The 13,999-nt window shown below is 36.5% G+C and overlaps 1 protein-coding gene across 14 annotated transcripts in view; it reads left to right on the forward strand.

Moving 5' to 3' along the window:
• Positions 1–13,999, forward strand: part of KIAA0825 (KIAA0825 ortholog) — a 235,513-nt gene that overhangs the window by 77,946 nt on the left and 143,568 nt on the right. For 12 of the 14 annotated variants that reach the window (XR_002433187.1, XM_021379705.1, XM_021379704.1 and 9 more), the window contains 3 exons: positions 1,117–1,267; positions 6,646–6,836; positions 7,532–7,714. Coding sequence is in view for 11 of the 14 variants with exons in the window: in XM_021379705.1 (XP_021235380.1) it covers positions 1,117–1,267; positions 6,646–6,836; positions 7,532–7,714 (525 nt within the window). In the remaining 3 variants the exon portion in view is untranslated. The remainder of the gene's footprint in view (positions 1–1,116; positions 1,268–6,645; positions 6,837–7,531; positions 7,715–13,999) is intronic. The other 2 variants (XR_002433188.1, XR_002433189.1) reach the window with 1 other exon arrangement.

Below are 13,999 nucleotides of genomic sequence, written 5' to 3' on the forward strand. Positions count from 1 at the left end.
AAGACCTGAATCAAAGCTATCAATAACCTAAAGCAGCCATTGCAAAACAAATTATTTATATGTAAGATCTGCATTTGATTCCTGGATCAATAATTTTTATTTATTAAATTTAAATAACTTCTATGAACTGAATGTACTCTGCTATCATATAAATAATTGAATAAAGCCTTAATTTCCTCTCTTTACCTTTGCAATAGCTGAGTTTTCATAATATCAGATTTGGCACACAGCAATCTATGAGGACATTATAGAGGACATTATAAACGTACGTTCCTGAAGTTTTTCCTTACATCAACTTTTTCAGAAATGTGTAAAAATATATCCAATCTACTTTTAGAATTTATTTTTCATTGCATGCAAAATAAAATATAGGAAAGAAAGGAAGCAGTAGTTTGAAGTCAAAGACAATGTTTGACATGGAGTGTAATATAATTATCTTATTTGATGTTTTAGGATTTTTTGTCTTAAGATACTAGGAATGTTTTTATTGGTCCTTGTGTTTTGGCCATATGTGATATAAAGGTAGAAACTGGGCCTTTGGGGGGAAACACCTGAACTAGAGAAAATTTACAAGGAGTGTATGATTTCTAAGGGGTAGTATGAACTGCTGAGCTACTTTCCCTCTGAGGCTTTCCACCCTCTGCTGCATGAAGTCTGTCTTTATGAATTGGAAGTTTGAGCCAAAATATTGCTCACTAATTCTACTTACATGTATTATGAAAAATTTTGCCTAGAATAGCTACCTACCAAATATAATCACTGGACTCTGATTATGTTTTCTTTATCATACTTAGTGCTGATGCAGATATACTTCAACACAGAATCTCTGAGTAACTGAATGACTACTGCACTTTTATCTCAGAATACAGGCTAAAGTAATACATTTTCCAAGTTACTCCATTAAATGAGAATTTGTAGAAGAGTAGATGTACTTAAAAAACTTGTGAAACAAAGACCAAATTTTTTTCAAAAGTGAATGTTGCGTTCAGACTCTATGACTAAAAGGAAATGAATGATTGATTTCTAACAATCAAAAGCATTTCCAGCACTGGGGATTGTTACCTTCTGCTGCATGGCCTTTCAATCTTTGCTTCTTTGATCATTCTCTCTGAACAGACCTCTGTTCTTAGTGCCTGTCCAACAATATCAGGAATTCATCAGCGTTCTTCAGTTTCAAGTTACGAACTACTGCGTCAGAGTTTGTGCTACAAGCATTTTGCAGGATGCTGAGAGCCACCATTGGGATGACTACAAAGCTTTTTATGAGGTGTGAGGTTAAGTTTACTATACTTCCTTTTTTACAAAATGTGTTATACTGGTTGTCAGCTGAATAACTAAAAGCATAAAATCAGCATAATTTTTACATAAAGATTGTTAGAATTAACTGTGAAATACCTGTTTTTGCAGACAAATGTCTCTGTGGGAATGATGTAGGGAGAAAATAATCAATTAAAGATTAGATAAATAATTAAAATATAGTTTTTATGGTATTTGCGTAATAAAATATTGTGTGCCAAGTTCAAGATACCTACATGAAACTCAGTAAAAACGGCAATGTCATTTTAACTCTTCTTATTACAGAAAGTGTGAAATGAAAATGCAAGACAGCGATTTTTGTCCTGGAAATCATTAAACTAATCAAATATTCTCTGGGTTTTATTTTCAATTCGTTTTCCTTTTTACCTTTTGCAAGTGAAGGATGTAGCAAGAAAAGATGGTCAGTATAGTTCTCTTCACCATTTAACTGTGTGGCATTTCACCTGCATTTTGAAGTTGCAGGCCAGTTCTTAAACTGTAATTCTAATGATTCTCTGAAAAAAACTCTAGGGATCAAGTGAATACAGTATTATAATTTATTTATTTATAATTTACTGACTTTTCCTCTTCCTATTTAAATGTAGACATACACAATTTGAAATTATTTTCATGTTATTTCAGGATTAAGTGGAAGTATGACATTGTTGTTTATCAATAATAACCAAGATCTCTTGAAGATAAACTCTTGCCCTTTCTTATTTTATTTTCTTTGTGAAAGAATTAGAGGAGTTTTATAAAACATTTTCTGTAGTTTTTGCATTAGAGAAAACTGTGATGTATGTATTCTACATATAGCATATACAAAGCTGCTGTGTCACTGACAGATGTATGTACTGGTGATTAAACAGGCCTTAATGTAAGTAATGATATCAAAATGGCTTTCCTTAGAGATAAGAAAATAAACGTGTGACTTCTGTTTGTATGTGAACTTGGATGTCCTGGGTTAATAAGAAAGTAACAAATTGAGTGACTTTTGGCAAATGATTTAGATTTGGTCTTAACTGGTGGTAGTCCATGTGGTGCTGTGTCTATTTACTGGTGACCCAGTAAAGCCCAGGTGACAGTGATTCAACGTGATGAAACCTAATTGCCACAAATAGTTGTCTCAACAAAAAAAGAGTACTGATTAGTTAAGTAATTTTATTGTTCCTAATCAGAACTGATGTGCAGAAAGGAATGAAGGAAGCTGGTGTTTCAACTCCATGTACCTGCAGGGCTTGAGTTGGGAAATAGATAATTTTACATCATCGCACCAGTCTTTTTCCTGTAAAGTGGGCTATGAACTGCTCAGAATGCCGTCAGGAGAAATTATGCTGATCAGATGTTGCCTCTGTGTGACTCATGTAGGCATCCTGAATGAAAGAGGTTGGCTTAAAATCTGTTGCTTGTTACAAAGGCAACATCTTACTGAGAGTTTCAGCTGTGAGAGGTGGTTCCTTCCAAGTTCTAAACTCAGCATGAAGTGTGTGGCTCTTCCTCTTGAGTCATGCAGATCCTGTTGAGCTCACAGCCCAAGAGTAGCTGGGACAAGAGCCAGAAGACCTTGCCAGTCATCAAGGGCAGGCACTGGTGAGAGGTGCTGGGAATCGTAGAATCATAGAATCATAGAATTAGCTAGGTTGGAAAAGACCTACAAGATCATCCAGTCCAACCATCCACCTACCACCACTAACCCCACTAAACCATGTCTCTCAACGCTATATCTAAATGTTTCTGGAACACCTCCAGGGACGGTGACTCCACCACCTCCCTGGGCAGCCCATTCCAGCGCCTGACCACTCTTTCAGAAAAGTAGTGGTATGAGGTACTGCTCTCTAAGTGGGGGCACACTCGTGCCCTTATATGAGTCAGTGGCTCTCAGGCCTTTCTCAGTGAGATCCCCTGTTGTAAACAGCATCATAACCTTGCTGGCTTCCCTCCTGCTCATCTCTGTAGTAGCCTAGTTCTTGAATCTGGTTTAGTTTGGGACCGTCAATACCCTTTCCTCTCTGCCATCCTGGTTTTGAGTGTTATGTGCAACTACAAAAAAATCAGTAATCATTTGCAAATCCCAGATGCAATTTCAGAGAGGAAAAAATATATTTCCTTGTTCTCCCACAAACTAGCCAAATACTTTATATAAGTTAGGGAACATTTATTTCCTCATTCTTTATTGCATGCTTAATAACAAAATAAATGGTAGTGCTACATCTTGGGATCCCATGGACATATTCTTTTTTCCCCAGTAATACAAGGTGTTCAAATGGTATTAGGAAGAATATGTGATATCCTTCCTTTCCATTCTCTACTAGTCATTAATGCTACAGTGATAAGTAAAAGTGCTTGACTTATCCTGATTTGCAGTCATCCTGAAAGAAGAGAAAAACAATGAGAGAAAGGCAAAGGAGAAAGAGGGTGAAAGTGTCTGTGTTTGATTATACAGAGCTGCGGTTTCCATATCCAGTTAATATTTATGATGGTAACAAGAGAGAACAAGATTGGTAGCAAATGTTTATTACAGCCTACAAAACAAAGCATTAATTTTTTTCTACATTGCTAAAATAAGAATAATGTGTGTTTTAAATACATTCTTTAACCTACTTCAGTACCTGACCATACATCCTTCTGACAGAAGCCTAAATTAATAGTGGTAACTGCAACTAAAAGCAAAGCCAAAAGAACTATTATAATTAGAATTTTAATTAGAACTTGAATACAGAGATCCTAGTCACTATGATGCAGCAATGAGTTTTTGACAGATTTTGTGGTACTGTGAGATCTGAACTGAACTTTATGAGCACAGTTCCCATATAGCACTTAATCTAAACATTCATTTCATTCTGGGAATGAAACTCTCTGGGTTCAGTATCTCTCTGATGGAGTGCTCCAAACACCCACTCTGCCACTGCGCCAGCTCTCCAGGTTATGTTTTGGAATGGAGCTTTTAGTGTAGCAGACATCTGTTGTAGCTTTAGGAACTTATGTTTTCTAATAGACAAAGAATAAAGAATTGTCTGTTCAAAGATAGTATTTGAGTGGCTTATGTAATAAAGTGCAGCTGCTTTTTTCCTGATATATAAGCAAAATAAAAGCTCACATCTGTTTGTATTATATGAAGCTTGCAAAAATAGCAGATGTTTACCAGTAGAAATGCCTAGAAATGGCAACAAATAGAAAAAACGGTCAGAAAAGGGGAGTGAATCCCATTTAATCTTCAGTTAAACTGTTGCTTCAGTAGTGGTGGTACAATGTTAGAAAAAGCAGTGTTTTTCAATTCACCATTTTGAATTAAATGAAGCAAAGAAAATAAAGTAATTTGTGTTTACAGCTGGAAACTGAAACTTGCCAACATTCAGTTACTTATAAAAATAAATACCCTCTGTTAGAAAGTTCAAATAGATTTTTATTTCTGACTGTTAAGTCTGCATTTTTTTGGATAAATTGTTAGAATTATTTTAATAAGCTACAGTTGTGATGTAAATGAATTAATTTCTGTTAGGACTAGTTACTTTATACCTGCTGTGTTTATTCTATAGGAATAGAAATGTTTTTGCAACATATGGGAAGTGCTAAGTAAAATGTCTGTAAGATAGGTTTAGGGCTTTTTTTTCTGGGGAAGTTGTACTGGAATTCATCTGGAGAGTAATCATGATAATATAAGAAATCCTCACTTAGATAAATGTATTATTAACTTTTCAGATATGCAAAGTTATGGAGTTATGTTATGAGCTGAGTTATGAGTTAAGCTTATACTTTCTTATAATGGTGTTTGAATATATCCTGCAACAAAAAATATTTAAACTTTTTTCACATAAGAAAAGTACAAGAAGAGGGAAATTCTGTATTATGACTTCTGTAGGTCCTGATCCGTTTTTGGTCAGTATAAGACTATCCTGTTTCACTTATTTAGAAACACATACCTAATGCTTAATTGTATTAAGTATGAGAGAGACTAGTTAGAATATGCTTGAGAACAGTTCTAAGATGTCACTAACACTATGTGTAAAGAAAATTAGGCATATACTTTTCCTTTGAACTTAACCTCTAGTACATTTTTCTTTTCTACGTTAGTGAAACCAGGTAAATTCGATGTCTTAATGATTTTTCTTTTCTTTTTTTCTCCTAAATGAGATGTTAGAGATGCCTACGTCAATCATAAATTTAATGACTAAGGCAATGGTCGCAAGTTAGGTTCATCAGTACTTTGTCATAATTTACCACCCCTTAATACAGATTACATTTCTAATATACTGGCAGTGAAATACTGAATAATGACAGGTTCCAATATCCTGCTAAAATAGCATGTTTAAAAAGAACCCAGATTATTTTGTTTAGAGAAATGTGTTGTTCAATCTCTTTGTCAACGGTTTACGGGCGTTTGGCCCGGTTCCGTGACAAAGGGGACGGGGGATCCACGAGTCCATGCCCCGGGAAAAGGGAAAAGGTGAAAAGGGTAAGGAGATGGCCCTGAGAGCAAAGAACAGCGGCAACAATCTGAGGAGAAACAAACTAATTTACTAAATAAAATATCGGAATGCAAAACAACACACTATAATACAATATAATTACAATTTAAGCTGATAAATCCAATACAGAGAGAGAGAATGTCCCAAAATCAAGGTAGGCCTTACTCTACTACCGACGATAAGACGGCTGGAGAGCGAGGTGCTGCCAAGACGAGAGACGGGCGGAAAAAGGGATGAGGTCTCGTGATCTGCAAGTTTTTATACTGCAAGCTTCTATCTTTTCCCTCCGGCTGGAAAATGGTAACAAAGGAGCAAAGTACCGTGGGGTCTGTAGTAGTCCTCTTCTGAGAACTAGGTACATCCACTACATGATGTTATGATGTGGAGTACCAATAACCGAAAATCATAAAACCATGACACTCTTACAGTGTTATTTTCTATATCTGAAAATGCAAAAATATCATTAAATTCTTAAAATATTTCTCAACTCCATTGGGATGTAGGAGGTGAAGATTCAAGACTTTTTTCTGTTTCAACTTCATCCTAGTACGATTTTCTGAATAGGTATTAATTGAAGTATTTAAACATGGATTCAAATAAGTACTTCTTAGATATGTTATGGATTGACTGGACTTGTAACTCTGTAGGTTATGAGGGTAGGTTAATTAAGGATATAGTAGGTTGTGGTTTAGTTCTGTGTCAGAACTCTAGTTTTACAGCTGAAATAAAGATGTTTCACATCTTGTCAAGGACCTTTATTTGGTCATTGTATGCCTGTAACACTTCAGCTATTTCCTTTCAGGTTTAATTACTTAGACTAACAGACGCTGAATTGACATTGGAGGGTGTGTTTCTATTATTGAATGTGTGGTGGTTTTGCTAGGGTGAAAGATGCTCATTCTCAGTCCAGATGTGGCATTACTTCTGCTGTGCTCTTCATCATGATCTGTGGACTATTCTACCTCCCAAGTTAGCCCAGGAGATTCTTACAGATGTGCTAGAGCAATCTTTGGCTGTGCTGTCCTCCAGATATTCCCAGGCCTGTCCTAGTTATAAGAGAACACCACAAATCAGGTAAATGTTTTATAATTAATGCACACTTCTTAGTGGCTACAGTTCATAAATCTTAGTTTCCTCTTATATTCTGATGTGATTCAAGTTAAAAGATAATAAACACAATGGAGGGGATAGACATAATTTATATATTTTAAGGATCATTTTAATTCAGTGGATTTTGTATGTTTAAGCCCTGTGATATTCTGCCAGTCAATATCAAGAGGCAGCCAATTACTGAGTCAGAAATTTTCCACATAGTAATGTGTTGCCTGACGGTTAATGTTTTGTAAAATTCAAGATTAAGTTCACTTGTCATTACTTTATTCCTCCCATTAGACTTGAAAATACAGTGAGTATGTATACTCTATTTTTATTTTTATCGTAAATAAATCTAAATTAATTCTTGTTATTATTTGTAATGTAGAAAGTAACTTGTTCCTGTCTAATGGCATTGTCCTTTTAAAGAAAACACTTCCGTATTTTGCAAGTCTTCTGTTGACTGGTTTTTAGTAACAACTTTTTCATGACAGAGCTGCATATTTTCAGTGCAGTGAGTTCAGAATTTCTACAGTAGGCTCTGATGAAAGATGCAATTTCAAATCCCTGCTATAATTCAGGCATTTTTGGTTGTCAGAAGAGAATTCTATTTAACTCAAATCTACCACTATTCTGATGCACCTAGGTAATATTATTTTCCCTTTTTCTTTCTACAGAATAGATATTGCAGCAATTTTGATGTCCACTGAAAATGTGCTATGGTCAGTTTGCAGTTCAGTCCAGGAATTTCTGAATCCACGTGAAGATAGAGATCTCAAGATCTATAAAATGCATAGCCATTGCAATAATATGCTCTCTGTGCTAGCTATTATAACTTCACCACTGAAAAATTTGTATGAGTGAGTATGAATTAAACATTCCAATTCAGACAAAATTTGTTCTTGAACTTACATTGATATATTGGCAAGATGACTAATTGTGTTGAAATACAAACACAGTGAACACTGTTGAAACAATTTGATAACCTTTGACTATTTATTGATTTGGTCTTGAAGTCACCTTTATGATGTTGCCTAAAGATCTTTATGTCTGCTGGGATTTTGTTAGCTTTGTACCAAATTCTTAAACTGCACATTTGTCTGAAGATGACAACACAGAAGATAACACTGATTTTCTGATTTTGTTTCCTCTGTAACACAAACAGTAAAATATTTTTGATTATTATTGCCCCAAATTTACAACTTGCTTTTCTGATAGGTTTTGTTAGAAACATGTTCATATTAAATTAAAAGTGCTTACTATTATGGTACTAAAGCCTTTGAAAAGATTTTCAAGGAATTAGTGATTCATACAATTGAAATATTTTGTCTCATTACTGGTTCAGATTTACCTACCTTCAGCTTCAAGTTGAGCTGTGTTCTGCTGTCATTCCATAACAATTTCGTGAGTGCTAGAATTTAAAGACACATAATTTACTGAAGTTGTCATCTGACTACATGACCAGCGAGCGTCAGCAAATCTTAAATACTTATTTTAAAGAGAAGGAGAATGAAATTTCCATCTTTTTAAAGTGCGGCCTTCAGTAGTTACAAATGCAAACAAAAAGAGACATTGCTTGCACTGAAATTAGGTCTGAATCTTCCATTGTTATTGATCCTAAACATTCAGCTGTAAATTCTTGTGTGAGAGACAATATAAAAAGAGATCACACATTTAAAAAATAAAAAATAAAAAAAGCCAAATTCCATTCAACTTGCTTTTATCTTATTATTTTAAATAAGAATATTCTTAATAATACTAGTGGAGGAGGGTGGAGACCTTCTGCCTTTAAGCTTCTTTAACTGTTGTATGTGAGCTCTGTGGAACATGCAAAAGTGGATTGTATCTGGATATCTGATCTTAAATAACTCAGGCTCATGTAAAGATCGCATTAGAGAATGTAAGTAACAAACAGACTAATCCTACTGTAGCAAAAGTAATGGAGACAGCAGTGGACATTGTGGTGACTGTAACTACTTTCATTCAGTTTTAATATGCCATCTTTCCTTTGTGAAAGCACTTAGATTTATGGCCTAAAATAAGTAGTTTGTATAATCTGTCCCTCATAGCTATTCTAGTTTCCTTCACTAATCCATGTTGTTTACTGACTTACGTGTATCTGGAATGGTAAAAAATCTGTGTTCACCCCAGAACTCATTGAGTTTCTGTGCAAAGCGCCAATAGAGAAAGTGAAGCAATATATTTATGCTACAGATTAACTACTTCATCATATAGATTTCAAATTTACACGTATAAGGTTCAGTATACAAATTTGGTCAAAAATTTGACATGTGCAGGATGTAGCACCTCATTTAATTTCTACAAAGTTCTCTGCAAATTTCAAATAAACCTGACATATTTTACTTAAGAATAATATTTTAAAAGTCACTTTTTATTACATACTTATGAAAATAACATTAAAACTGAAAGTGGTAGAGAGATGATGCATTGTTTTTCTGTGTGTTAAAAGGGATACTTTTCATGTACTCTGTTTTCGCAATTTTGTTTTCAAAATCCTGCAAGAGTTCTTATAGAAATAGTTCTTTTATATTGTATGATTCGTTACAGACAGTATTTGTCAGGTAGCCTAACTCATTGTCATATTTCAGATTAGAAACAAAAAACTTAAATTGAACTGATTTTGGCATATGCTTTCTCTTTCCTGAATCTCACATCAGACCTTCTGTGTCCTGCCCTCACATAGAGTCTTTTCTATATGATGAGCGTGCTTAGGCTTGCTCTTAAATTCACCTGTGAATCTTGGGCCACCAGATTTTAGCACTCACCCTTATTGCGTGTATTGTTTTTCTCCACCCTTTTCTGACCTTCTAAATTAAAATCAAAGAATCACAAATGGTATTGCTTGAAGGAGACCTTTAAAACCATCTTTTTCCAACTCCCCTACTGTGGGCACAGATGCCTCCTTCTAAATCAGGTTGCTCAAAGCCCCATCCTACCTACTGGTGAAGACCTCCAGGAAGATCTAAAGATCAAGATCTGAACTGGGAAGAGCCATGATCTTTCTTGACAGGGAGATCTAGCCAAATTGAAGGCCTAGGCAAGCACCAACCACATGAAGTTTTAACAGGAGCGAGGGCTGGATTCTGCACCTGGGACAGATCAACTCTGGCTACATTTACAGACTTGGAGACAAAAGTCTGGAGAGCAGCCCTGCAGAAAGGGAATTGTGTTTTGGATGACAGCAAGTTGAATATAAGGCAGCTGTGTGCCCTGGAGCCCAAAGGGCCAACCATACCCTGGGGTGCACCAGGCCCAGTGCTGCCACCAGGCAAGGGGAGGGGCTGTCCCCTCTGCTCTGCACTGTGCGGTCTCACCTCCAGCACTGCCTGCAGGGTGAGTGCCAGTGTAAGAAGGGCATCAAGCTATTAGAGAGAGTCCAGAGGAGGGCTACAAAGATGGGGACAGGCCTAGAGGGCAAGGTGTGTGAGAAGCACCTGTGGTTTGTTAACCCCAAACAGAGGAGGCTGAGGGGAGGCCTCCTGGTGGCTGCAGCTCGTCATAGGGAGCAGAGGGCAGCACTGAGCTCATGGAGCTGTGTCAGGGGAGGGGCATCGGGGGGTTAGGGAAAGGTTCTGCACCAGAGGGTGGTGGGCATGGCCTTGAGCTGCTGGAGTTCAAGGTGCATCTAGACTTCTTGAACTTGATTTTTGAGTGGAGCCAGGAGTTGAACTAAATGATCCTCAATGGTCCCTTCCAACTCAGGACATTCTATGGTTCTGTGATATGTCTGCAAAGCCTCTCTACCCTCAGGAGAGTCAGCAGCTCCTCCTGATTTAGTACAGTCTGCAAACTTTCTAAGCATGCATTTGAATCCTGTATCTAGGTCATTTATGAAAACATTAAAGAGATCTGGCCTCAAAGCTGAGCCCTGTGGAACTCAACTAGTGATTGGCAGTCTACCTGATGTAATTTTTACGTACTACCTGATGTAATTTTACATTTACAGTAATCCTTTGAATCCAATCCATTAGCTATTTGTTCGTTGCTGGGTATTGTCTTATTGTATGCTGGATATTTTGACCAGAAGGATACTGTGAGAGATGGCATTGAAAGCAAAGAGATAACATCTTCTCACTTCTCTTGTCAGCTAGATGGGCAACCTTGTCATAATAGGAAAGTAAGCTAGTTAAGCAAAACTTTCCCCTTGTGAGCCCGTGTTGCTGTTATCAATAACTGCATTGTCTTTCAAGTGTTTTTCAGTAACTCCCAGAGTAATCTCCAAAATTTTACCAGGCACTAAAGTAAGATTGAAAGGCCTGTAATTATCAGAATCTAATTTCTTGCATTTCTTGAAAGCAGATACATCATTTTCCATTTTCCAGGGGACCTTCCTGGATTTCCAAGATAGTTGGAAAATATTTGAGAAAGATCTCATGATGACATCAGCCAGATCTTTCCGCTCTCTGACTTAAGTGGCGCCAAGTAGAAGACAATTATGAGGGCAGTTCTGAAGGTGATGCCTCCTGCTATATTGTGTTGGTCCACAAAACTGGAGGCATATGTTGGTGGTATGGCAGTAGAGGCTGAATCTTCCCATCGATATTTGGTTACATTTTGTTGCCATGCAACAGATGACAGCAGAGGGGCAGTTTGACAGACTGGAGTCTGATATGGAAGTGTGCATGGAGCAAAGGTGTGTCATTGAATTCCTCCATGCGGAAAAAGTGGCACCAACTGACATTCATCAGCACTTGCTGAGTGTTGATGGAGACCAAACAGTGTATGTGAGCACAGAGAGATAGTGGGTGGTATGTTTCAGCCGTGGTAACAGCAACATGAAAGACAAGCCACAGTTCAGACAGCCATTCACAGCTGTCACACCACAAAATGAAGAGTATCTCCATCAGATCATCCATGCAAATCAGCTAATGGTGGTACCTATGTTAAAAAATAGTGTTTTGTAGCTGATAATTTCCTCTATCAAATAGTGTCATTGTGCTCTTTTTATCTGTTGTAATTTCCATGGAAGTAAATAAGAGGCTCTACTTTTAGAGCAATCTTCATACTTTAGTTTACTTGCCATACTCCTCCTAAGGCAGCTTAGTGTATGGTTTATGTCATTTTTAATGAGACTACACTGATAGATCATACTCAACACTCTATGGGCCATAAATCCCAGGTTCATTTGTAAGGTTAGAACTCAGTTAATGTCCAATATTGGTTATTAGTATTCTGTTGCAGGAGGAAAAAGATGCATTTGAGCTGAGTGAACTTTGTGAGTTTTCTGTTGGCCCTGTAATCTCTGGTTCAGCACTTTGTTGTTTAAACTACCTTATCTTCTTGCTCCCATGTAGCATCATCTGCAAATGTTCTAAATGTGTATTCTGTATGTCGACATCTGTCCAGGTTGTTCAGGAAGCTATTGACCAATAGTGACAGCCAGAATATGGTCCTAAAACCTACCAGATGTGACTACTTTCTTGCTGCTGATCCAAATCTCTGAAAAAAAGAGGATTTTAGTCCCTCACAATGGTTGTCGTGCAGACAGGGATGTTATCAGTTACTCAGATTAAGTATCTGTGTTTTTTGGATCAAAAATTTCAACACTATTTCTGTTTTGCAGGAGAATCCAACACTGTTCTTCTTATTTTTTTCCCCTAGAGTTAAATGATTTATTAGAAAGCAAGCTTGATATATGCAATACAGCACCCTCATTTACCTCTACAGCATTGTAAAACTTTTTCTGCACCAGACTGAGTTGCTCAAGTTGAAACAGATTTATCTTTCTTGTGCTTTTTTAATATTCATTAGTCTTAGGAGATTGCATTCCTTCTGTTTGTGAAGATCAAATAAAGTAAGGTGGATGCAGCTTTTTATGGTTTTGTGTTACAAATTATATCTTATTTTCTCAACAAGAAATCAGATCATTGATGCAGATTATGAGAGAAGAATGTAGAGGTTCCATTGGTAAAATTGCTATCTACTGGGTAAAAGTATATGTCATTCAGTGTAAAAACTTGAAATATTTATCTTAATTTTAATATGTGAGTTACAATTCATGAGGTTGCTTCTTAGTCTTGTTTCTTCCTTATGAAGAATTAAATTCTTTGAAGTCTGTAAGGAAATAGCATCAGGATGCACCCTGTTGGCGTTTCATTATTTTACACCCACACTGAGGTTTAAAAGATCATTTATCACCTTGTCATACTCTACAGAAGAATAAAACTGCTGTAACTTGGAATCTTGGCGTGGTATTAAATACTTTCACAGGTGCTATCCACTGCATTGAGACTGTAGACAGCTTCTTTAACATATCTTGCAGTCAAAACAAATTTCCTGCTACCTATTATTATAGTTCTGTCAGAAGGGTAGTTGAATTAAGCTGTCTTGCACAAAGCTGATTCTGCCTTCCTGGCAAGAACTGCGTAGCCAGCAGTGGACACCGAGTATTGCTGGCACCAAGGATGGTTTTATTATCACTAGACACTTCATTTTTTATAATATTCGAAGGTACTGTAAAATTTAAACAGTGTTTAAAGCTATCACATTTTCTCTACGTCACTTTCAAAATTTGCAAAGCAAAATTTGCTTTATGTCTCAGAATCTGCCGTGTGCTTGTCCTCAAGTGACAGCTAAGAAACCATACTTAACAAACTGTATTAGCCCAGAAGCATCTAAAACAGTTCATGCAGTATCAGAAGACAAGTATCTGTCGTTTATTCTTGTAGGAACGTCTTGTAGCTCTGTCCTTTGCTACATTAAAAGTATTTTGGAGGATGAGAAATAGTTACATTTTTTTTCTAGAATATTCTCAGATTATTGAAATTACTATCTTTAATTATTTTCCAGTGTAAGTACTCCTTTTATCTGTGTTATTATCTCTGATTTGTTTTTAATCTTCTGTTATTCATGAATTCACAAAGAGCACAATTTTACTACATGCTAAACTTTTTGCTCTGAAATTGTTTACCTGAGGTCATTTTAAAGTCCTACTTCCTTTATTTGATCAGTAAAAGTAGTTTCCAAATAAATCACCCTATACTTTACCAGAGTTCAGAAGCCAGTGAAGGAATTCGGATAGTTGTAGACACATCTTCCTTATTGAACAGTGCAATTGTATCTCTTCTTTCATCTGGGGTCACATAGGCAAGCCTTTATGGACATTGTAACTATACTTCTTAATT

This window comes from Numida meleagris, chromosome Z, assembly GCF_002078875.1.
Source record: "Numida meleagris isolate 19003 breed g44 Domestic line chromosome Z, NumMel1.0, whole genome shotgun sequence".
Classification (NCBI taxonomy): domain Eukaryota; kingdom Metazoa; phylum Chordata; class Aves; order Galliformes; family Numididae; genus Numida; species Numida meleagris.